General features: G+C 48.3%; 1 protein-coding gene and 1 pseudogene across 4 annotated transcripts in view; one reads left to right on the top strand and one right to left on the bottom strand.

Annotated features, from left to right (window-relative positions):
- The first annotated feature begins 2,014 nt into the window (after positions 1 to 2,014).
- The window catches only part of SH3BP5 (SH3 domain binding protein 5), a 68,878-nt gene continuing 46,944 nt past the window's right edge, over positions 2,015 to 23,948 (top strand). The window contains exons 1-2 of one of the 4 annotated variants that reach the window (XM_057315850.1): positions 2,015 to 2,196; positions 4,447 to 4,509. Coding sequence is in view for 2 of the 4 variants with exons in the window: in XM_057315848.1 (XP_057171831.1) it covers positions 2,585 to 2,722; positions 4,447 to 4,509 (201 nt within the window). In the remaining 2 variants the exon portion in view is untranslated. Of the gene's footprint in view, positions 2,197 to 2,243; positions 2,723 to 4,446; positions 4,510 to 20,835; positions 21,105 to 23,948 lie in introns of those variants that run through there. The other 3 variants (XM_057315848.1, XM_026496988.4, XM_057315849.1) reach the window with 3 other exon arrangements.
- On the bottom strand, positions 21,685 to 21,844 carry LOC113254196 (small nucleolar RNA SNORA70; annotated as a pseudogene).

Raw genomic sequence — 23,948 nt, 5'->3', positions numbered from 1 at the left:
TAAAACTGGCATTCTCACTACTCTCCACCTGTGTGCAGAAGCTGAGCTTGGGTGGGAAAAACCACTCGTCCCTGCTGACTGGTCACACCGAGAATCTCAAACCACAGGTGGGTCCTCAGTGCAGCCTGGCAAGTATAATGTATTCCCCTGGTCAACTGACTTCCCAGCTCCTTCAGTGTCTCTCCTCCAGGGTCCAGTGTTGTTCTAAGCCTCCCCCTGCCACCCTTATTCTCAGCTGCTGACCGTGCCCGCCGTTGCACTGGGAAAGTGAAATAACCAGCCGAGGCGTCTCTCCTCTCCCACCGCTAGACCATTGGCCTAAGTCATCTCCTTGTGTCCCCTCTGCCCCCAGCTCCCCAGTAACCCCAGTCCAGTTCCCACACTGCCAGAGTGATTATATATCACTCCGTCAGTAAAATCCGAGCTCCTTACCATGCCATGGCCCTCCTTGGTCTACCCACCTGCAGGTCTCAGATCTTGCACCCCGGGCTCTCCAGCGCCTGAGGCACGGTTTCCCCCTGGGGCCTCTGCAAACCCAGCTGCTGTGGCTGGAACGCTCTTCCCGTGAAGGCACGTGGTTCACTCTCTCGTGTCTCTCAGATCCTCGCTCAAAGCGCCCTTCTCCAACAGGCCTTCCCTGTAACCACACAAGCACCTCTGCCTTGTCTCCCTCAGTTCATTTTGTGCTTCGTTTCCTACGCATTTACGTAGCAGTAAAAACAGTAGCACTGTGATTTATTTTCCTTATTTTAACTTCAGAACACTATGGGGATTAATGCTGTAACTGGCCCAGGTCTCCTAAAAATACAACAAAAAGCCGGAACTGAGGTTCGAGAGCAGTTGCCCTATGTCCGTGGTGGCGTTCTGAAGCCCTCGATCGCTCCTAGATCTAAGCTGACATGGAAGTGTGTGTAGGACGCCCTTGTGGAGAATGGTGAGGGTGGGGTCCCAAAACGGAGAAGCGAGGAAGAGTCAGGGCTGACCTCACTCCTCTTGATTTCAACCTCCGTCTCTGTTTATTCACAGCTAGGATAACCCTGCTCAGCCACGGGCTCCGTTCCAAGCCGCCGGGGAAACACTGGTGGAAAAGCCAGAGCACCTAGGGTTTTAGCAAGGGGCTTCAGGACCTCTCGCAAAGTCTCGCGGCTCTCCCTTGATTGTAAGAAACAGTGGCCAGGTGTGACTTTCAACCAAACCCAGCATGTACGCCTGCGTTAGCTCCAGGAGGCAGCACGGCTCTCCTTTCACAGCAGACGCCGGTGCCGGCATGTGTGGGTGGTACCTTGCCCAAGGAGTAACCTGCCGCCGCCGCTGCCCGCGTAGCTTCTAATGAAGCCATCGTAAGCAGGTTTCCCAAAAGTGGCTTTCAAGGTAGGCTCTCAGAAAGCTTTTTCTCAAAGCAAGTTTGCCCTCCAAACTCACAGAGCTGATGGGCCACAAGCCTCTGTGTAGAAAGTGTACACAATTCTGCATTTTTGTAGTGGAGACGTTAGCAGTGGCCATTGGCAATATCCTGGCCTGCTTGGCTAAGGTCATCTGAATTTGTGTTCCCTAAACATCACAGTGGCCCTGACATTTCATAAAAGCACAGACCTGCCCCTTCCTTCTTTGGCCTCGAGATGTTGAGCTTGCCAGGCAAACTCTGGCTCCCTACTTGTTCAAGGTGGGCAGGAAACCTTGCCAGTTCATAAATCCTTGGACAGAGCGGGTCCACCAACAGGGGTTACATCTGCCCCCCCCCCCCCAAGGCTGTACCTACCCACCCACATCCCCCATCACCAATGGATTTTCCGTGCTTCTGGGCCATTCAGGTGGGGCCATGGCACAGCTATGAGAGCACAGGCCTTTGGGTATGGAGCTCTGCCCAGCAGGGGCCACCCAGCCTCTGGCCAAGCACTCCAGGCATGAGGCCACACCCAGCTCCCCTCTGTACTGGGTCCGTGTGAGCATATGTTTCAGTTCCCCGTTCTGGGAGAACTCTTCGAGTAGATCCAATTCCCAAGGTTCACCCAAGGGGAGAAAGGTGCTTTGGAGGTATACAGGGATTTGAGCGAATCTCGAAACTGGTCCAGGGTCACCGAGTACAAGCTTCCCAAGGTGACTTCAGACAGTGGAAATACCCCAAACTTTCCTTCCATACAGTTTGCTCGGGCTGAAGAGGGAGAGAGAAAGCTACCCCGAAAGCAGGCGGTCACGGTGGGTAGTTTGTGATCTGTCGGGCTGCTAAGTTGACAAAGGGGGACGGCTCTCCTAGTTCAGCGGCCTGAAGGTGTTCAGGGAGCTGGGGTTTTTGTGACGGAGACCTGGGTGACTGACTGGGACCGGCGGCGAACAGTCAGCGCCGAGGACGGCCCGGCGGGGCGAGGGCGGAGCGGGCGCCGCTGCGCTGACGGCCGCGGCAGAAAGGGGGCGGCCGCGCCCATTTCCTCCGCTCAGCCGGGGCCGGCGGGATCCGCATCGGCGAGCGGCGCCTACGGACTGTGCCGGGCTGGGGCGAGACGGCTCTGGCCGAGCCTGCGGCGGCTGCTGCCATCCCTACGGACGCTCCGAAGTCCACCGCGCGGTTCGCTTTCCGGCTGCCCGTATGGACGCGGCGCTGAAGCGGAGCCGCTCGGAGGAGCCGGCAGAGCTCCCGCCGTCGGCCCGGGACTTGGAGGAAGAGGAGGAAGAGGCGATGGAACAGGGGCTGGAGGAGGAGGAAGAGGTGGACCCCCGGATCCAGGTAGGGCACGCGGGGGGCGCCGCAGAGGCGGGCATCCACACTTACACTCGCCTCGCGGCCCCCGGTGCCTGCGGTCCCGGGCGGTGGTGGCCACGTAGGTCCGCGGGCGAGAAGAGAGGGTCCGGATTCCCAGTTTCACCGGGTTCGCGGGGAGGCTGCAGTGCTCGCGTGGATGCGGCCTGACTATATCGTGGGGACCCCCCGCAGACGCCCGGCCGGATCTGGGGGTCGCCGCGGCGTGCCCAGTTGTTCGGGCGTATGTGCAACAAAGGGAAAAAGGGGGCGGGGGCGCCATGCGGGTGCCGGGGAACCCCCCCCCCCCCGCCAGGCTCGCGGCGCAGCTGGCTTCGCGCGGCCTCCGGGCCGGGGGCGGAGGGGTCGGCCGGGCAGCGTGGGCGCTGGGCACCGTGGGCGTTGTCCGCCCCTGCGGCGTGCGCTGGCACCCGTGCCCGGGTTGTGAGCCCTTACCTGGCGGAGGTGCCCGGCCTGAGCCATCTTCCTCCTCCTCTGATTCATTGTTAGCAAAGGGCTTATTGTCACCACTGGCTCAAACCTCTGCTTGGCTTCAAATCGTCGAAAACCCTAGCTTTTTTCCTTGTTGGGTCGGGTTGTGAACAGAAACCAGGGACAACTGATGCGCAAAGCTCACGCGGGGAGAAGGCGAGGGTATCGGCCTGGCTTTCTGTGCCTCCATTTCTGAGGGAGATGATTAAAAAACAATTTCTAAGCCCAGATCTAGGAGTGACAGCTTAACCTCCTCACCCTCTAGGCAAAAAAGCACAGCAAATCCAAGACCCGTTTTTCTACCCTTTCCATAAATCATTTACTATATATATATATATTGTTTTTAATCGTGCTCTGCAATTTCTGGAGCCCTAATTGGTTTTTCAGTGCGCAGATCAATTAAAAGCCCATTTAACTCAGCTGTTGCCATTTAAATGAATTGTTTTGGCAGATTAGCAAGATAAAGATCAGGTGGAAAAATCTTTGCATTAGGAATTCTATTAATTAAAATCACTACTTTAGACTACTAAATCTTGTTTTGCTGGTACAGGAATTCTGTTTACCAGATCCTTTGTTTGCAGAGTAAAATGAGTTAACTTCTCACTGGGTACTTTTTACAAAATGTCAGTTTATAAATGTTTATTTAAAGAATCAGGATTAAAACCGTTTTTGTTTTGTTAAAACAGCTAGGTAGGTTTAATAATTGACAGTTTGAAAGGAAAAGGTTTTCATTTCTAGAAAACGAACTCGGCCACTAATGAGTTAATGTCAGAATTCTGCCCTTGTTTTAAATCATTTCACTGGGTTTATAGTTTCAGCTTGGCCTTGTTTATTTTCTTTTACTGTCTCCTCCCCTCCCCCCCGCAAAGTTTTTGCTCTAAGGCAGGAGATACTGTTTTACTTTGACTCCTTAACCATTTCTAACAGGTGGGTTTACGTAAAGGCATATATGTGCAATAAATACTTGACGTTTTAAGAAAAAAATTCCTGGGACCTTAAGGGATTTTTGAAAGGGACACTGTGAAGAAAAAGGTTTCAGAAATAACTGACATTCATTTGCTCTTCAAGCCAGGGCTCAACAATTTTCCTTGAGAATTAATAGTGACTCATCCCTCTTCCTACAGATTGTGCTGGAGTACTTTTGTGGAGAACGAGCGCAGTCATATTGGAAACAAAAGACGAATCCCTTAAATCTTTCTTCCCTCTCTTTTCTTCACTAGGGAGAATTGGAAAAGTTAAATCAATCCACGGATGACATCAACAGACGGGAAACTGAACTTGAGGTACTGGAGGCTGGGTCCCTGTTTTTGGTGAGGTGGTGTCAGTCCTGCTGACACCAGGCGGCTTGATCTTGTTTTAATAGCTGGGGGATGATTGCTGGCGTCCCCTCCACGGAGTTGAGCAACAGCCCGCTGCCTGACAGAATAAAATACACTGCTGAGCCCAGCGGGTGGGTGGAACACATGTGGATCCTATTTCACATGTGTTTCATCATGGGAGCTCGGTGGGGCCAAAACCAAGGGCTGTGTGGAGCACTAAAGTTCACGAGTCTGCGGAAAAGCTTGAAAGGATTGAGGGGAGAATTAGCTGCATCCTGTAAGGGAGAAGAATGAATGAGTTTACAAAGTTTCTCCGATATTTTAGGGTGGCTCCTTACCTTTGTACTTGGAAACATTGTGTATTCCCTTAGACTTCTACCTTCTTTGACTTTCCTAAAAATTCACCCCCCTTCCACTTCCCTGCTCATTTCCTTATTGTCTGTTTGCGTGTAGAGTATAATGATCTTAATGGTAGCAAAAAGCTGTTTAGACTGGAAGGGCTTTCCTGCTGGGAAGAATCTTGGGGGAGACTAGAACTTGATTTGAATTTCATGAGCATCTTCCAACGTGAGTGTAAATAGATGAGCATTCTTCGCAGCTACCAATTAGTCCCCATCCCTTTTTAGTGGTGGTTGGTTTTACCATCCATCAGCACATTTGAACAACGCCCACATGGGTCTGAGTGTCTGTGAATGACTCCTTCAGAGAACCCAAGGGCTGCAGAGAGCTGTTGGGAGGACCTGTTTCTGTAGCAGGAGAAGTAGTAGGGAAGGTCACTGAAAAGGGCAGGAAACATCTGGTCCCTAAGAATGAGGGTGTGGGAGATAAGAATAATCTTCAGGGGAGGACACTGGCAGCCTTGATTTCTGACTGCATGGCTAGGCCCTGGAGGCACCAGATCTGAGATTGGCCAAAAAAAAAGGGGGGCGGATTAAAAGCATGTTTTCTGAGTTCTGTGTGAACCGTTATTGCTCACCCCTCTATTTTGATTGTATTTACGTATACAGGCCGCCCTCCCCCCCAGGTGAGGAACCTGGATGTTTATTTAAGATTTTTTTTTTTGACTTCTGATGAATCGAGTCTCTTGGGGCAATTGAAATCTCTCGGACTCTCACATTTCTAATATATTAAACAACAAAACCCCTGCCATTTTTACAGGGCTTTAGAGTTTACAGAGTGATTTTTACAAGCTTTAGCTCCTGTCACAGCATTCTAGAACTGTGCTATCCAATATGGCAGCCGTTGGGCATGTGTGGCTCTTTACCTTTAAATTAATTGAAATAAAATGAGAAATTCAGTAGCCACATTTCAAGAGCCTAGTAGCCACCATATTGGGCAGAGCAGAGAACAGTTCCATCATTGTAGAAAGTTCTGGAGAGCACAGTCCTGGAAAGTGGGGTCTGCCTCTTCTCCAGATGAGGATGTTGGAGGTACAGGGTCTCATGGTTCAGTGATATGGCAGAGCCAGGTCATTTTCCACACCACTTCTAGCTCCCATGTTTGCCATTCCAACTCTGTGTAGACAATTCAGAAATAGGCTTTTTTTTTTCCCCCAAAGGATTGCTTTATTTGACAAATATTTGTATGCCTGCACTTGGCTTTTTTGGGCCATGAACAAGAAGGCTCCATAAAGGTACTTACCTTCGGAGTATTAAATTGGTTCACCTGATAAACTTCTAGCTCTGATTTCACAATCCTCTTTCTGAATACACGTAAGTGTCTGTGTGTGTCACGGGAAGCTGCAGGACAGGTGTTTCCGGCCTTGCTCTGGAGAGCCCTGGCAGCAGTGAAGAGAGGTGGTCAGAGGGGCTTGTGTTGCTGACTGATCTTTTCTTGGTATTATTAGGATCAAGGTGGACTCACAGAAGTATAACACAAGCTACCTAAGTCATGAAAACTTCCCTCATGGCCACATTGAAAAGTAAAAACGAAACAGCTGAAATTAATCTATTTTGGTTAGCCCAGTACACCCAACATGGTATAATTTCAACATGAAATGAATATACAAGTAGTTAATGAGATGTTTTATGCATATATATATATATATATATATATTTTACTAAGTCTTCAAATTCCTGTGCATATTTTACGCTTAGAGCACATCTCAGCTTGGACCGGCTACGTCTGCGTGCTGAATAGCCACGTGTGGCCCCAGGTCTCCTAGGCGTTTCCTGTCAGACTCAGGAGCAGTGGGATTTCACCCTCAGCGCCAGTGCCCTGACGCTCTTCACGCTGCCCGAGCCCCGAGGGGAGGAGGACGTGTGTCTGTGGTGGGCTGCGTTCCTTCCGTCAAGCACCGGGCACCCACCTTGGGTCGGGCACTGTCTGGGCCACTGCAGATCAGTGGGTGGACCAGACAAAGGCCTTGCCCTCAGGGAAGCTAATTTTAGTTGAGGGTGAGGAACCGAGAGGTAGATGATAATTGTTGATTGTCATCACTGCAGCCAAGGAGTGATGTGACAGGGGCTCTGGGGGAGGGGTCACTGGAAGACACCTGAGCAGAAGCCCACGGCGCAGGAGTCCCTGTGTGAAGAGGAGCAGATGGAGTGAGCCGTGGGGGTGGTGGGGGGAGTGTGCCAAAAGATGTGGGACAGGAAACAGCCATTTTAATATAGGGTTGGTTCTCTCGTTATTCATGGTGACAGTTTTCTGTAAAGTCACTGTGAACATTGAATTAGGGAATACTGAACCATTGCCTGGGCCTTTTATTACGTGTTCCTCTGAGCCTCTGGTCACTCTTCATCTGCTGAGCAATCTAGTACCTTGTTTTATGTGCGTTTCTGTTTAAAGCCAGTTTATTTCGTAGACATTGTTGATTCATTACTGTTACACTCATCGGCAACAGCCTCGTGCCTCGGGCCCTAAGGAAGCTTGCGTTGCGTTCCCCGCAAGGCCCGGCACAGCCTTCGTGGGCGGGAGCGCTGGCCAGCACTGCAGCCCTGGGCCTGGGGGCCGCTTCAGACAGCTGAGTCCCCAGCACAAAGCACGAAAGTGCAAACAGCGAGGCACCAGCTGGACCGGGAAAGGACACTTGGTTACAGCAGGAGAGCTGAAACAAGGCGGAGGGTTTCTGTGTTCCGCCTCCCTGGGAACACGCATGTCCAGCAACTGAAATTGTGCCTGCCCGTGAGTGACTGACTGTAGAGGCTCTTGGGAGTATTGATTTTGGAATTACACATACATTTTAGTGAGTATGGAATCTGCAAATAATAAGGATTGATTGGCTGTCATTTCAGAGCCTCTAGGGAAGGGTCTTTTGCTTCTGCATTTCTTGTCCCTTTGCTTTTTAATTACGATCTGGTGGGGCGCCTGGGTGGCTCAGCCGGTTAAGCGCCTGCCTTCGGCTCGGATCGTGGTTCCGGGGTCCTGGGATCGAGTCCCACAGCCTGCTTCTCCCTCTCCCACTGCCACACAGCTACCGCTGCTTGTGCTCACTCTCCGCCCCCACCCCCCTTGGTCAAATAAATGAATAAAATCTTTAAAAAAAAAAATTACAGTCTGGAGTGGCCAGTACCCCTCCCGACCTTGACTCTGATTAAAGCATGTTGGTGATGGGGTTTGTGTTAGCTGCTGCTTCCCTCAGAACGTGGCGCAGTTGCCTCTGGGCGGCCGTAGGCTGAGGTGCAGGCCTGGATTCACCCTAGGATCCCATCCCTTGTCCCCCTTGTTCCGGTTCTTTAAATCGGAGAGTACCGAAAGACCTCTGGATGCCAGCCACTTTCTGTGTTGTCAGTTGGAAATCTGCCCCTTCCTGCAGCCTCGGTTTGCCTCTGCCATTGTTTAAACAATGTCGTATTCCCTTGCACTCTGATTTATATCAAGAGGGCCCGTCCTTTCAAACTGGCGACAGGAGTAACCTTTTAACGAGAGAAGCCCTTGGATATGAGCCTGATATTTCAAATTAAGAAAATAAATGTATTTTCTCACAGACATGTGGATTAGTCAGCTTTAATCATTGAGTATGTATTGAGCACCTACTGTGTGCTGAGAACTGCAAAGGGGAGAGAGCAGTGGAGAGAATGGACAGAGAATTATAATTAGTTAAAATACACAGTAGGTTATGGGGTGATATGCCTTAAGGAGAAAAACAAGGCGGGGAGGGGCTAGCAGTGTGGGTATTTGGGAGCCTGGAGGATGCAGTGTTACATCTAGCGGGTTTGAAAGGCTTCCCTGAAAGCCTGTCTGGACAGAGTGCACCTCAGGGCCATGTGGGGGCTGAGCATTCCAGCCAGAGAGAACAGCCAGTGCTAAGCTGGGAGTAAGACCTGGCCTGACCGAGCACCAGCAAGGGAGGGGCTCCGCGGTCCTGAGGGGGGTGGTAAGCCATGGATAGAGGAGAGGAGAGAGTCAGAGAAATGTGTCACTCAGTGTGTAACAACCCTGCCAGATAAGTAAATGTGCCGATATACTTTTACAAGAGATATTCTGTAGAGCGAGCTTTTCCCCAAGAGTTTATGAAAGCAAGATGCGGCACAGAGGATTTTTAAAGCATTGTAATCAAGATCGCAATATTTCCGTGCCAGTTACCTGTTTTTGACCATGATGTGCGGTGTTTTCATGGTCTCCCTTGCTTGCCTGGAAGGCAGGTTCTTCTAAGGGCCAGGAAACTAGCCCTGGTGGAGGAAGGACACCACCAGGGCTAGTTACCCATGGACAGCTTTTCTCCCTGCAAGTAGTTAGAAGCTGACTTTTTCAGCCTGCCCTTCCCCAGGGAGGGAAAAGCCGATAATTGTCAATGCTCAAGCTCTTTCCCTCACTGCTTAGGTGGGGGTGGTTGGAAAAAGCATTTGATTCTTGGAGCCAGCTGTGTTCCCCAAACATGCATAAGGCTTGCACCTAGAATCTGCCTTTCTCCCCCTCCAGAAAGCAGCACTCTGTCTTTAAAAACAACAACAACAAAAAATTGTGCTTGGAACCTCAGGGATGGGAGAGGAAAGGTGGGGGTGAATTGGAAGCCGTCTGGGTGATGTGAGCTGGAGCTGCAGCTGCTGCTGTCCTCACAATTTTGGCCTGAAATTTGGCCATCAGAATGGTAGGACTTAGGGCTTCCTGCTTCAGTGATGGTCCCCCTCACAGCTGCTGGGATGTCAAGGGACAGTAACTTTTGACCCAGCAATTGCACATGTAAGAATTTATCCAAAGGGAATAATTGGGCAAGGATATAGGTCCAATACTGTTCATTGCAGCGTTGTTTAAAAATGTTGGAAAATTATGAACCCAAATGACTATCAATAGGGGATCTGTAAAATGAATACTGTGCGTGGGCAATGGCTGGTAGCCTAGGCCTTAAAATGATGACATGGCTTGTTATTAACCTAGAAGGATGTCTGAATGGAAAACAGATTCCAAAAGAGCACACAGTATGGTCCTATCCTAAAAAATATGTTTATCTGTGTAGAAATATCTGGCAAAGATTATACACGTTCTATCTAATGAGAGATGAACAATATTTATTGTCCTTATACTTTCCTATATATTTTTTGAGTTATTTGCGTTGAATTTGTATTACTTTATCATCAGGAAAAAACCCCCCAAACCCAAAGTCACGGGGAAGTAGTGGGTTGAGGGAAGACTGGTCTCAGTATCAGGTGACATGGGGTAGCATCTGAGGTCTGCTGACTTTTAGGGGCACTTGGCTCTTTGGAACCTGAGTCACTTTGTCTGTGAATTGGGGTAGTGATTCTCGCCCATGTCCTGGGGTGGCCTAGAGGACAAGAGGCAGTGCTTTGATAGCCACACAGCCAGAGTGACGGAGAGGCCTCATGCCTGCAGGGCAGGCAGGGAGCGCCACGGCCCACGGGGTGCCAGAAGCAGAAAAATCTTTGATGGGATGTCCACTGGAGCAAGGCCTCTCACAGTCTCTGGCCAGGGCTCCGTTCTCCCCCACGCCCCACCATGACATTTCTTTGTCAGAGACTGGCTCTGGGCAAGGGGCCAGAGAGAGGGCTTATATGGGTGGGATGGACTTTGAAGTCACTGGAGCAACAGGCCTTTGCTCTGTGGCTGGTCTGCTGGGGTGTGGAGGTCAGCTTCCTGAGAGAGCCCTGCTTTGTTAGCGCGTGTCCTCTCCTGGGATCTGTCTGGTAGTTTGTGGTGCGCAGGGGCTGTCCGAGTGGATGAATGACAGCAGATTGCCCCTTCATGGCTTTGGGCACATGACTGTCCCTGGGCTTGGTTTCCCCATCCCAGTGATGGTGCATAGTGAGCCATTATAAGTATTGCTGCTCTTACCGAAACGGGACAGCTGTGGGCTGCAGCGTGGTTCATCCTTGCAGGGAAGACTTCGGTCCATCCTGGGACATCTTCCCTGCCTGTTTTTGTCTCCTAACTGCTCTTCAGTCACAATGACAGCTCACAATAATAGTGTCTACGATGTGCCAGACCCTGTTCTAAGCACTTTGTGCACATAACTCACTGAGACCTCAGAACAACATTATGCAATAGATGCTATCATCTCCATTTTGCTGATAAAAATGGAGGCATAGAGTTCAAGTGTCTTACTCTTGAGCAATTGCTCAACTTCAGCTCTGTTGACATGGTAGGCTGGATAATTCTTAGTTGCGGGGGTGAGAGGGTGGGGGCTGCCCTGTGCATTGCGGTAACATCTGCTCACTAGAGCCAGCAACAGCACCCTTCCCACCCCAAGTTGGGACAACCTAGCCGCCTCCAGACTTGCCAGTGTCCCCTGCCGTGCAAAATTGCCTCTGGCTGTGAACCACTCCAAGTGTGGCCCTTGCACGGGCTGCCTCAGTGTGACATAGGACTTTGTTAGAATTGCCAAATCTTTTTTTTTTTTTTAAGTTCATTTATTTTTTAGTAATCTCTACACCCAGCGTGGGGCTTAAACTCACGACCCTGGGACCAGGAGTTAGAATTTCTGAGGATGGGGCCCAGGAGCCTGTCTTAATCTGTGCCTATCTCATGCATATTCATCAGGCTGTATTCCTGTCATTTCTTTACTTGTCTGGCTCCCCCACTGGGCCCTGGGAGGGAGGGGCTGGGCCTCCCATTTTTGCGCCCCAGCATCCCCTGCAGTGCCTGAACACAGGTATCGTGTGTGTCAGAATGGATGAGTGTTAGTTTGTGGCCAGGATCAAGCTTCCTTGTGGACTCGTGGCTCTCGGCATTGTCCTACACGGTGTCCTACAAAACAGGCAGGGCTCCTTTCTAGATTGCCTGCTCTGGAATTGTGTTTGTCCCCAGGCTGTTCCTAGACTGCCCCTGCGCACAGTGTCAACACTGATAGAAGACAACCTGTGCTCTCCTTGCCCTCCCCAAAGTCCCTTGCTCAGAGGGGTCTTAGCTCACGAAGGTATAAGGTTCTGCCTTACTTGGAGATGCTATGGGTTGGTTGGTTTTTAAGATACAGTTGATGAACAATATCCTGTTAGTTTTAGGTGGAAGAGTGGCCTTTCACGTTAAAAAAGGATGGCATATGTGGATAGAGACAAGTGGCCACGATCTAGTTAGTGGGAGGAAATTAGGTAATAAAGTATATATAAAACTGTATGTGGACCGTATATAAAACGTTATACAGTAACAGAATCTGCATCTGAGAGAAGAAAGGTCTAGTGTGGTCCACAGACTATGAATTGCTTATGACCTATTAAGGTGAAGTAAACACAGAAATTGAGAGTAAGACTTGGGACATTTTTTTTTAAACGCAGTGTGACATTGCTGTGACTTCCACATGGCATTTCACTTTTCTAGTTTATTTTTATTGCATTCCGCAGAAGCGTTGATTCACAGCGGGGTGAGGGGTGGACAGTCCAAGACCATAGAGTTTGAGAAGCATGGTTCTAGATAATGTACCCACAGATGTGACTCGTGGCTGTTGTAAGAATGCGGGTGATTTTTATGTTTCATTTTTTGGTATTTTATGAATTATTCACAATGACTGTATTTTATCATCTTCATAAGCAAGGGATGGGATGGAGAATGAAACTGTTATAAAGAGATGTCTTTACGAGTCAAAGACATGAATTTTATATGGAAGGAATTTTCGCAACTACGAAGGCTGGTGGGAAGAAATGTTTGGATTGGTAGTCCCCGCCTTCATTGTAGATAAACCCTGATGTCAGTGGGTTTGCTTGGTGAATTACTGTATTGTTAAATGGTCATCGTGGTAATTCACGGTGGCATGGCAAGTGCCGTAAAGGCATTTTGAGGATTGTCTACAGCCAGAAACCCTCATTGATACACTTACTAGAAAACTCAGAAATCCCCAAGATAGAATAGTGGGAAACATTTCAAGTATTGAGACTATTTAGATATTGAAACTTAGTTATTGCATGAATTTGAGTTACTATATGAGTTTCGAGTGGATGAGGCCTGTGGGCGCAGAGAGGCTGTCTTGCACAATCTCACTCGCAGGCGCTCCATTCGCAAACTGCTGTTAGTACGGGCTGTTGGCGAGAACACGGAAACAGCTCTCCAATGTTGGAACAGACTCCATTGCCTTAAGAAAAAAATCAGGTAGGTCTTCCTTTGAAGCTGTGAAGACCAGTGAGATGATACGCAGACTTGGCTGGCCCTCAGCTGGAGCCCGTCGTAGGAACACAGGCACTTGCTACTATGGCACAAACGAACTTTTCTGTAGTGAACGGGACTGTCCTCAGGTTTCTCCAAGATCCCTTTCACTTGGAGGTGCCACAAAGTGTCCCCACCTCAGAAGACGACAGGGGCGGATGGATTCGTTGCTGTCCCAGTGGTGGAGAGAAGCTTCAGGTCACAGAGTCGGTAGAGCAGCAGTCCCCATGGACTGTTGTCTTTTCATACAAAGCTGCTGTTTTTTCCTCTGAGCGTTTATCGTAGGGACTTTTAACATAGCGGGCTGTGTGTGTGTTCTGGCTGGATGAATTGAACCTCTACTGAGCCTTATCCTTTGGCAAGTATCCCAGTTCTTGTTGCCCGGCTCCTCTTGAGAGTGGCTTCACCTGCCCAGCCTCACTCGGACGTTTCCAGCAGTAAAGACTGGGGCTTGTATGTGGTGCGTCCTCACCAAGGGCCTCATGATAATTTGCAGAGCACCTCCTCGTGAGCTCGGGGTACCAGCCTCTTACTTTCTTAAAGGAAGATGAAAAAAAAATTTGTTCTATTCTTGCCTGATTTTTCCTTTGTGGAGTTTTGCTGGGTTATCCAAGAGATATTAATGTTTGCTCTGACAGAAAGAAACTGCTAACAGGGAGACAATGAGAGGAACATCCGCTGTTTGTTATAACCGCAGACAAGCCCACTTAGTATAAACTCTTCCATTGTTTGGCCTTAGACTCCGCTGAGGCATGATGAATGGGGTTTGGTTGTGCTCGTCCGCCCTCCCCTTCTGGTGCTAGCGTGCAGGGATTCGGCTTCACCCTGCTCGATTGGAAGCCTGAAGATTCGATGTTCTCTTCCCCAGTTTTTGGCTTTCTTGGAAGAAGAGTATAATGGGGGTGTTGTCCTGCCTCATTGTTCTGGTTACTATTTCTGCCCAACCAATTACCCCACAACCTCATTGCTTAGAACAGGTGCTCTGTTTTGCTGGTGACTGTGGGTCAGGAATTTGGAGAATGCTCCGCTGGGCAGTTCTCCCTTGCAGGGTCTCACGCAGCTGCAGTCTGATGTCAGCTGGGGCTGTGGTCATCTGAAGGCTTGACTGGACAGGACATCTGAGGAGGCCCAGTCCAGTGTCTGGGAGCTCAGCTGGGGTCCTCAACCGGAGTGCTGAATCTGACCTTTCCGGCACAACGGCCCAGGCCCTCTGACCTCCTTAAGGCATCTGGCTCCCCCGACTGTGAGCATCCCGATGTGACCAGGTGGAAGCATCATGCATGGCCTTTTCCGTCTAAGCCTTGGGAGTCTCATAGCAGCACTTGTGTCACATTCTGTGGTCCACGAGGTCATGAGCTCACCCTCATTCACGAGGAGGGGACATAGATCCCATCTCTCGATGGGGAGCAGTGCCAAAGAGTCTCGAGCCACGTTTTAAAACCGCCATGCTCATGGTGATGAGGTACGGACACGGACTCGTTCTGAGGCCTGCAGGCCATTCGTGTTCATTTACTTCCTGACCAACCACATTTCACAATGCCTTGTCGAGGTGCTTTAATGGTTAACCAGCGGGCAAAGCAAGGCCTTTGGTCAGCATTCTCAGTGACCCTTAAGCCAGCCAGCAACAATAAGAGCAAAAGGAAACTGGTTTGTTTGTTTAAGCAACGCTCTGGGTCTTGTTTTAGGGAATGCTTTGCCACTGTGCCCGTTTCTTAAAAATGTTGTCTGAGAGAAAATGATGCCATGGCTTCAAGGCCTATTAGAAAACATCAGTGGAGCCTAAAGCCGAAAGTGCAGTAGCTCGGCAGACACTTTATAAATTCAGGAGCGTGGAGGGGAGGTTCTCAAGCTTCTTGGGCAGCTCTGGACATGCTGCTTGCTTTCCTTGCCCCTGGTTTTGCTTGCATCCCCACTGGGGAAATAGAATCTTGGTTTTGCCTGCATTTGCTAGAAATTGGATCTACTTCCCAAGTGGGAACTTGTTAAAGCAAACCACACTGCAATAAAACGTAGGGTCAAAAATGGGTAGGAAAACTTGTTTTGGAGTCAGTAGATACTTACTACCTAGAACGTGGTAGAAAGAGTGGGCTTTGGAGTTCAGGAGGGCTGGATTTGAATTCTGCCTCTGCCTCTGCCTCTTCATAAGCTAAGCAGTCTTGGCAAGGTTGGGGGGTGTTTTTTGGTTTTGTTTTTGTTTTGCCTTTCTGGGTTTTTCTTCTCTCTGCAAGGGGAAGGGCAATACCTGTCTTGCAGGGCTGTTAAGGATTAAATAAGGGATGTTTATGAAGTGCCTGGCACGGTCCCTAGCCCGGAGTGTTCAACAAATGTTGGTTCTTTCTACCTTTTGTCATTTATTGAATAATGGCGCCTACATAAAAGGCATGATTTATTGAAAGCTTATTGTGTGCTAAGTATTGTGCTAAGTGCTTTATATAGTTTACCCTAGTCTCACAGCAGCTCCCGAGGACATTGACAAGAAATGGAGGCAAGAAAGATTGAGTCCCTTCTCGCAGGTCACATGGCCAGCAGGGAGGCGAGCCAAGATTTAAATTCAGGAGTCTGAGACTGGAGGCCACAGCCGCAAGTGGTGTAGGGATGTGTGCTGTGCGTGTGGAGGACGCATATTCTGAGGTCCCCACCAAGACTGCGGGTGAAAGAATGCTGGTGTAGGACTTAGGGGACAAGGCATTCAACCCGCTCTGATTCTCACCGGGTATACATCCTTGGGAGGGGATCTTAACTTCCCGAGGCCTCAGTTACCTCATCTGTGAAATGGGAGCATCTGAGCTAAATGACCAGCAGAGTCCCGAGATTTCGATGTTAGCTATATGCCAAAAGAATTATGAATCCCCCTTAGTCTCGATGGTGGGGGAAATGCGAAAGCTCTTTGGTCAATCTATGCTGCAATAGGCTTAACATTTTATTTTTATTGAAGCACTTCTTGCACATAGGTAGGGAAAAGCCCCTGAGAAGTTTTACTGAGAAATGAAAGTCCTCTGCCTCATTCCTTCCCACCCCCTAGTTCTACTCCCAGAAACAACCACTTTTAATGTTTTTAGTTATTTCTTCAGGTGGATTTTTCTGTATGTCTGAAGTGATAGCAATGGATTTTGACTTCATTCTTTTGCGGCCTGTGCCCTCCTTTCTTTCCATTCTGATGAGCTGCAGGCAGGAGGAAGGTTCTCCAAAGGAGGCAGGACAGCCAGCTTGCCTGGAGTGCTGTGGTGGGTGGAATCATGCTTCCAACAGAGGCCGCACTGCACGACCTGGACAGGTTCCCAAGGTTACGTGAATTTACCCTAGCGTCCTGATTCCAAAACTCGTGTTAACTACAAAATGGGCCTTGTATTGCATTCCAGCGTGGGTGTGGTTGAAGCACTACCCCTGATAAACATGCTTGTCAATGGTATATTCCATCCAAAATGTAATATTTGCGAATTTTTAGAAAAAAGTGGGTCCTAGGGCGCCTGGGTGGCACAGCGGTTAAGCGTCTGCCTTCGGCTCAGGGCGTGATCCTGGTGTTCTGGGATCGAGCCCCGCATCAGGCTCCTCTGTTGGGAGCCTGCTTCTTCCTCTCACACTCCCCCTGCTTGTGTTCCCTCTCTCACTGGCTGTCTCTTTCTCTCTCTCTGTCAAATAAATAAATAAAATCTTTAAAAAAAAAAAAAAGGTAAAAGAAAAAAGTGGGTCCTGAAGTTGAGCAAATGTGTTCATAAGCCTTTGGTGTAAACATGGAAATAGTTCACTTGTGGTTGAACTCCAGAAAATGCCATGGTTTCAGCAATTGTGCCTCCTTTTATGCAAAGAATCCTGTGGGTTTAAAAACCTGTGTTTGGCCATGAATGAAAAAAACATTGGGACCTGTCAGTCTTTCTAGGGGTGTGTGTGTGTGTGTGTGTGTGTGTGTGTGTGTGTGAGAGAGAGAGAGAGAGAGAGAGGAGACAGTATATGTGAGAGTGGATGAGCATGTGTGTGTGAGAGAGAGCGTGTGAGTGTTGTATGTTTGTGAGTGTTGTGTGTGAGTGTGAGAGTGTGTGTGAGAATATGAGAGGGTGTGAGAGTGTGTGAGTGAGTGTGTGAATGTGAGAGTAAGTGTGTGAAAGTGTGTGTGAGAGTGTGTGTGAGAATGTAGGGTTGTTATGTAACTTTAGTCTTTCCTCCAGGGCTAACTAGGACTGACCCTTGTACCCCAAGATTTGAAGGGCTATGGCGTTTTTTCTTTGTGGTGCTTTGGACCTTGGGCTGTTTAAACGTACTGTTTTATAATTGGTTCAGTTCCATTCTGGTGGCTCACACTCATGTAACATCATAAAACAAAAGATGAATTGAAAGTGAGTCTTTTCCAAACGGACATTCTACAGAGTAACTGGCTCATATTATTCAAAAATATCAAGGCCATGAAAGACAAAAAAAAAAAAAAAAGACTGAAGAACTGTTCCAGATTAAAGGAGACTAGAGGAATACGACAACTAAATGCAAGCTGGCAAGCCTGGATTGGATCCTGAAAGGTTTTTTTCCTTTACTATAAAAGACAATAGTGAGACAGTTGATGCAATTTGAATAAAGTCAGAGGCCAGATTAATTGGTTGTATCTGTGTTAACGTTCAGATTTTGATCATTGTACTCTGGTTACGTAAGACAACTATGGGCTGAACAATTTCAGGGTTAAGGGATGTCATGTCTGCATCTTATCCTCCTTTTTTTTTTTTTTTCCAAATCTGAAAGTATTTTAAATTAAAATTTTGAAAGGAAGAGCCTTTTCCTTATTCCCAGATCTGCCAGCTGCCTTAACTCAGCTTCCAAATGGCAGGGCCTCCCTCGGGGATGGGATCTTGACGTTGGCCAGATCTTCAAGGGAAACCTCATGATCCGGGCTGGCAGGGACAGCTCTGGTGGGCTGTGATGTCCTTTGAGAGGGGACTGGGTGCTCTCCTGCATGTTTGGAAACATCCTATAGTCATGTCAGGGCTCTAGATCAGCCTTTCTGTAGGAGGAACTTGGTTTTCGTTGAGCCTAAAGAAAGTTCTAAGATCTCTGTTAACCTCAGAAGAGGGGAACTTGCAGCAGGAAACCATATTGACCACCATCTTTTCTTACTTTCCTTTTCCCCCCTCTCGGTGGAAGGAACCTCTTGATAATTCAGAACCAGGGCAAGTGGTGTGGTGCTATGAAAAGAGGAAACAGCACCTGGCCTTGTCACCGAGGCAGTCAAGCTGCATAGGGCCTGCCCTTGGGTCCGGAGCTGGGCAGTGCCCAAGCTGGGATTAGAAACCCCTACACTGTGTCCCATAGCCACTCAGAAGGCTTTACTAAAAGGGAGGATTTTCTGAAAGGTTGAAGGAACCTTTCACGGAAGCCAAGGGAGGGAAGCACCATGGAGCCTTAAGCACAGAAAGCCTGAACATCCCAGATGGCCGACCCTCTCGGTTTACACCCGTTGTTCCAGCCTAGTTATTAATAGTGTTCCGCCTCACGGTCAGAAGTGCCTTGGTTTGATTGATAATTTATGTGGCCGTGTAATTGCAGGATTAGAGTCTGGGACCCAGCTAATCTCCCACAAGCCTTCCTCTCTGCTGCCTCTGTTCTCTCATTGGCCTTGGCTCACTATCTGCCCTTGCTTTGTCTCTCCCTCCTCTGGCTTCCTCTGTTCCCTGAGACAGGGTCTTGCAGCAGAAATATGGTGGCCAGGTTCCGCCTGATGCAGTGGGGACAGTCCCCACGGGAGGAACTGGTGGGTTTGACAGATACCCCAGGAGGCCTCTGCTACTGAAGTCAGAGCTTGAGGTGGAAAAGAAAAGGAGTCAGAAGGGAGAGGAGCTAGGTACCTGGTTCTCAGCAATGACTGGCTCCCGGTCGAAGGCCCTGCTCTTTTCTTCCCTGTTCTTTTCTGTGCATGTTGCCATTCCTTTAGAGCTGTTCTAACCAGGTTCTTCTGGTTGGATGACCCTCGCTGATGTGGCATTGGGCCTGCAGGGATGGGGAATGTGGCTCCCAGAGGGGTGGTGGGGCTGACTCCAGCTCCTTGCTCCCCTTCCCTCCCCACTTCTGCTTCCTCCTGGCTCCTGCATGCTCAAGCCTTGGCCTTCCTGGTTGGGCTCTCTAAGCCCCAGCTCTCCACTGGAGCCTTCTTCCAGTTCTGCCTCTGCTGCAAAATTCCCGAAGGTGAAATGTTATTGTCCTGGCTGCCCTTCTCATAGGGCTATGAAAGCCACTCCCCTTGGGACCTGGGACCGAGGGAAGGAAAACTAAACAGAGGCAAGGAAAACAGGCCGCTGGAGGGCCGGAGACGTGTGGCCTTATCTCCCAGAATGGAAAAGGGGAGTGAAATCCAGAGTTAGGGGCTAGACTTGTGCAGTCCCATGTAGCAACCATGAGCCACATGTGGCTATTTAAATTATAATTTAAACGTTATAATGTAATTAAAAATCCGGGCCACATTTCACATTTTCATTTGGCCGCATGTGGCCAACGGCATCTGTGCTGGACAGCACAGATACAGAACATTTCCACTCCTGCGGAAAGTTCTGTCAGACACCTCTGGAGAGCTCTTATCCCTTTTCACCCAAGCGCTATTTCAAGTGTTTTCTTTGTGTGTTTTAATAGCTGCCACAAGTGCTCTTAAAGAATAGACTGAAAGGGTGAAAAGAAAACATGGTACATAGTAAACTTAAAAACATCCCAGGTACCTTATAACTGGTCAGTAAGTCAGTTTCCAGTGGTGCCTTTTGTCATGTAATTCTAGAATGTTCCTGCAAATGGAGACTTTACACGTCGAATTCTAGTTATTCTTCTGCCACTGTCATAATTTTTGCCATATCCTAGTTCTGTATATACTGTTTATTCCATATTTTCCTTTAAGCCGATTCATATTTTTACTTCACCTTGTTTGAAATGGAGACTTCATGACTGTAAGTGCAAAGCCATCCAAAGGAAAACGCTTTTTAAAAGCGAGCTTTTTATTTTGTTAAGTTTTTAATTTTCATCCCAGTGTAGTTAACATAGTGTTAGTTTCGGGTATATGATATAGTGATTCAACAGTTCTGTACATTTCTCAGTGCTTATGATAAGTATACTCTTAAAGCATGCTTTTTATTGAAGAATTTTACATGTATGTACAAGTGCCCAACTCGGAAGGGCACATAGCTTGGTGATTTCCAAAAACAGTGCCGTTTCGTTTCCAGTGGATTTGCTGTTTTGCTTATCAAATTCTAGCAGATTCCCTTCTCTGTGGAAGGCTCTGAGCTAGACTAGCTCCCCCATTCTTAAGGAAATTAGCAAATGTAAAGATGTGGGAAGGTGCTATGGAGACATAGTAGCACCAACAGGGCCTTCTCCTTGGACAAAAGCAGAAAGATCTGAGAAGGAACAACTGCTTCACTCTTATTGAAAATACACGGGTGTTTCTAATTTGCAAGAGGTCTTTGCAGAGCAGGCCCAAGGGGGAGAGAGTGGCTTAGTCTACACAGCAGACTGGTGCTTTTGGCCTCGGATTCCCTTTACACTCTTGTAATCCAATCATTGAGTACCCCAGAGAGCTCTGGACTTGTGGGTAATATCTATAATATTTGCTGTGTTAGCAAAGTTAAAAACTTGTTTTATAGTCTTAAAAACCTGTATTAATTCATTAAAAATGACAGTAATAAACCTTTTACATGTTGACACATATATGATCAGAAATAACTATTTTCCCAAACTAAAAAAATTTCATAAAAGGAAAGTAATCATTTAATAGTTTCTTGCTTGTTTGTTTTTAACAAGTCTCTTGCAAGTCTGGCTTAATAGAAGAGCTGAGTTCTCTGCTTCTGCATTCCATCTCTTGTGATGGCACATACCAAGTAGTCTCTGGAAAACTCCCCTGAACACTCTTGAGAGAACAAAGGTGAAAAGGCAAATAAGTCCATCGTGATAATGAAACTGGTTTTGACCTTGCAGACTCCCACTGAAGACCCCAGGGACCCCCACCACTGTCCCCTGGACCACACTTTGGGAACCACAGGTGAAGGGAACTGCATCAGACAAAAAGACTAAAGGTGTGTGTTTGCTTTTGTCTGAAGTCTGACATGCGCTGGCGTGTGACCTCTGGCCACGCAGCACTATACCTGAGATACCTGCAGACTGGGGACTGTCATTCTTGCTTAGCCCGTCTTACAGGGTCATTGTGAGGCTCAGATAATGCCTGTGAAATATTTCTACAAGCAGCGGTGTATTTATAAATGGCATTACTAAGGATCTTTTGAAGTATGACAGCATCTTTAATTTGTAGGACAGGTTTTTTTTTTTTTTTTTGACAGGAAGTAGGATTTATTGGCATGAATAGGGAGGGGGCAGTGGTGAGGTTCTCATGAGAGCGGAGCCTGCCATTTGTCCAAGGGGCCATGATTAGGGATGTATTTGACCCACAGCCATGTGGGATGAGTCACTTTTCAGCCACCATGTCTTCAAATTCATCTGCATTATATTTAGTAAAGCCCCACTTCTTGGCAATGTGGATCTTCTGGTGGCCAGGGAACTTGAACTTGGCCCTGCATAGAGCATTGATCACATGCTCCTTGTTCTGCAGCTTGGTATGGATGGACGTGATGGCTTGGCGGATGTGCCCTAGGGCTTTCCAAAGGCACCCCGCGTCCCGGTGCGGAGCCTAGACTGGAGATAGCATGAGGTCAGACATCAACAGGCTGCATACACTACCAAGGAGGCTACTGTTTGCAACCATTGCACACGGGGTCCCCACAGGGAAAGAGCAAGGTAGTCATTTTAAAAAAAATTGATGTCCCGTCTTCATCTTACTTGGTTCTGGGGATGCGTTTGTGAAGGGGAAAGGCTGTCATTCTCATCTTACAGGCAAGATAATTGAGGCTTAGGTGAGTGGACTGGCCAGAAAATAGAGGCCGGTCCCCAGTTGGGGACAACCAGCACACTGGTGCTGGCTGGTTTGGTTTTGCCGGGGTGCTTGCTGATGCCGGCTGTACTTCTGACACACTGACGTGTTCACACAGGGGTTCGGCGCCTCCCTCAGCAGTTCTCTGCTTGAATAAATTGCCCTCAGCCTGAGTCACCTAGTGGAAATGACACAGTTTTCAGATTTGAAGAACTGAGGGATCCAAGCAGAGGGAATTCTTTTAGAACTTCTTCACATGCTGATCTAAAAAATCAGCCGGTAAACAGCCCCGGATGGTAAATGACTTGTTTTTCTTGACTGGTGAAAGGTCTGCTCGTTCTCGGGAGATAAGTTTATAGGGAAGTGCATGGATCATTTACTGTAGGGAAAAGAGTCAGTGCTCTCCCTTCCCTGGACGTTGCTGGAAGCGACCCTCCGCTCTGGTCTTGGGAAACACATTTTTCTGTAATTGTAGGAGATAGGAGAACCACAGTCAGTTCTTGCCTTGAACTAGGAACTAAAGCATAAAGTACAAGTTCAGTTGTGGAAGGTGTCTTTAAAGATGTGGCCAACTAGCATTAAGATGGATTTAAAGAAATGTTTTTATACAAGTTAGGTTGAATTAAAGTGCCAGATTCTGCTCCATGTAAGCATGGCTTTGTTGTCATGGAAGGGAACCTCCAGCAGTTAACCATATTTAATTACAGTGCTTTGCCATGGTATGGACTATAGATTGACCCTGCCCTCCCTGTCTACACTAATATGACTATGGCATCCTTTTCAATCTTTTTTTTTTTTTTAAGGTTTCATGCAATAGTGAAGGACAGAAATAGAATTTCAACTAGCTTGAACAAAACATAAAACAGTGATGACAGCTGGGGGGATGTGTGTGCTGTTTTGGCTCTGCGGATCTGCGGAAGTTGGAGTATAGGGTTAGACTGTGAAGCATTGCCGGGTCCAGAAACTCCAAGTGTTGCTGGGGCTTTCTTCTCTCAGGCTCTCCTTTCACGGTGCCAAGATGGCTGTCATCTGCTCCACGCTTTCATTCCATTCTCTCAGGCGCCTCTGGGGAAAACAGTTTGTCTAACAGTTTCAGAGAAGTCCCAGTATGAAGTCTCATTGGTTCTGATGGGTCACATGCTCTCCCTCCACACTCCCCGAGGCTAGGAGTATCCAAATCTGATTGGCCAGGCCTGGGTCACATGACCACTTCTGGGCCCTGGGTGAGGCCGAGGAAAATCAGGGCTGTTAACATGGGGCAGGCAGTAGAGATTTTGGTTTGTGGCTTCTCACGCTCCAGTATTTATGGAGAGTTGTTACTCAAATGGCTGTGATTCTCTGTGGAATCGTAATGGAAGTGGGTCTGCTTATCTTCTCGGGGAGAAGGCAGGCTTTGTGTTCAGCTTTTAATGCGTCTTGGATGAATAGGCTTGTTGGGGGTTGGACGTCAGCCAGTCGTGCGTCACCGTCACCGTCCCCGCCAACACAGCCTCATTGATAGAGGGAAACGCTGGTGTCAAATCAAGTCTCTTGGGTGCGGTACCCTTTGGTGGCCACACACTTACTCAGGCTGGTGGGTCCCTGACTCTGCCCCCCAGAATCACCTGAGGAGCCCTGTGAACTCTTTGCTAAAACCCAGATCTGATCCCGTCATGCCTCTGCTTAAAAATTCACCGTGGTATTTTACCACGGTTTTTAAAAAGGGAAAAACAAAATAAAACAAAAAAACCCTGCGTTAGTGTCCCATCCTTCTACCCCACTCCCATTTTTTTCCTCCTTTAGAGGCAGTCTAATAGGTCAGCTTAAGGTATTTTAGCTGATTAGGTAGTAACTTCTAGGACTCTAAATAGTGGGCTCTGTGTGGTTTCTTGTTGATTTGTCAGCTTTAGTTACCATCTGCCAGCATCCCACTTGGAAGATGAGATTTTAATCTCTTTCCTCCCTCTGTCCCCCCCCACACACCCCTTTCCAAACACTTCCTTCCCTCCCACCAGAA

Source organism: Ursus arctos, unplaced genomic scaffold (genome assembly GCF_023065955.2).
Source record: "Ursus arctos isolate Adak ecotype North America unplaced genomic scaffold, UrsArc2.0 scaffold_20, whole genome shotgun sequence".
Lineage (NCBI taxonomy): Eukaryota > Metazoa > Chordata > Mammalia > Carnivora > Ursidae > Ursus > Ursus arctos.
This window is presented reverse-complemented; position numbering and strand designations above follow the sequence as displayed.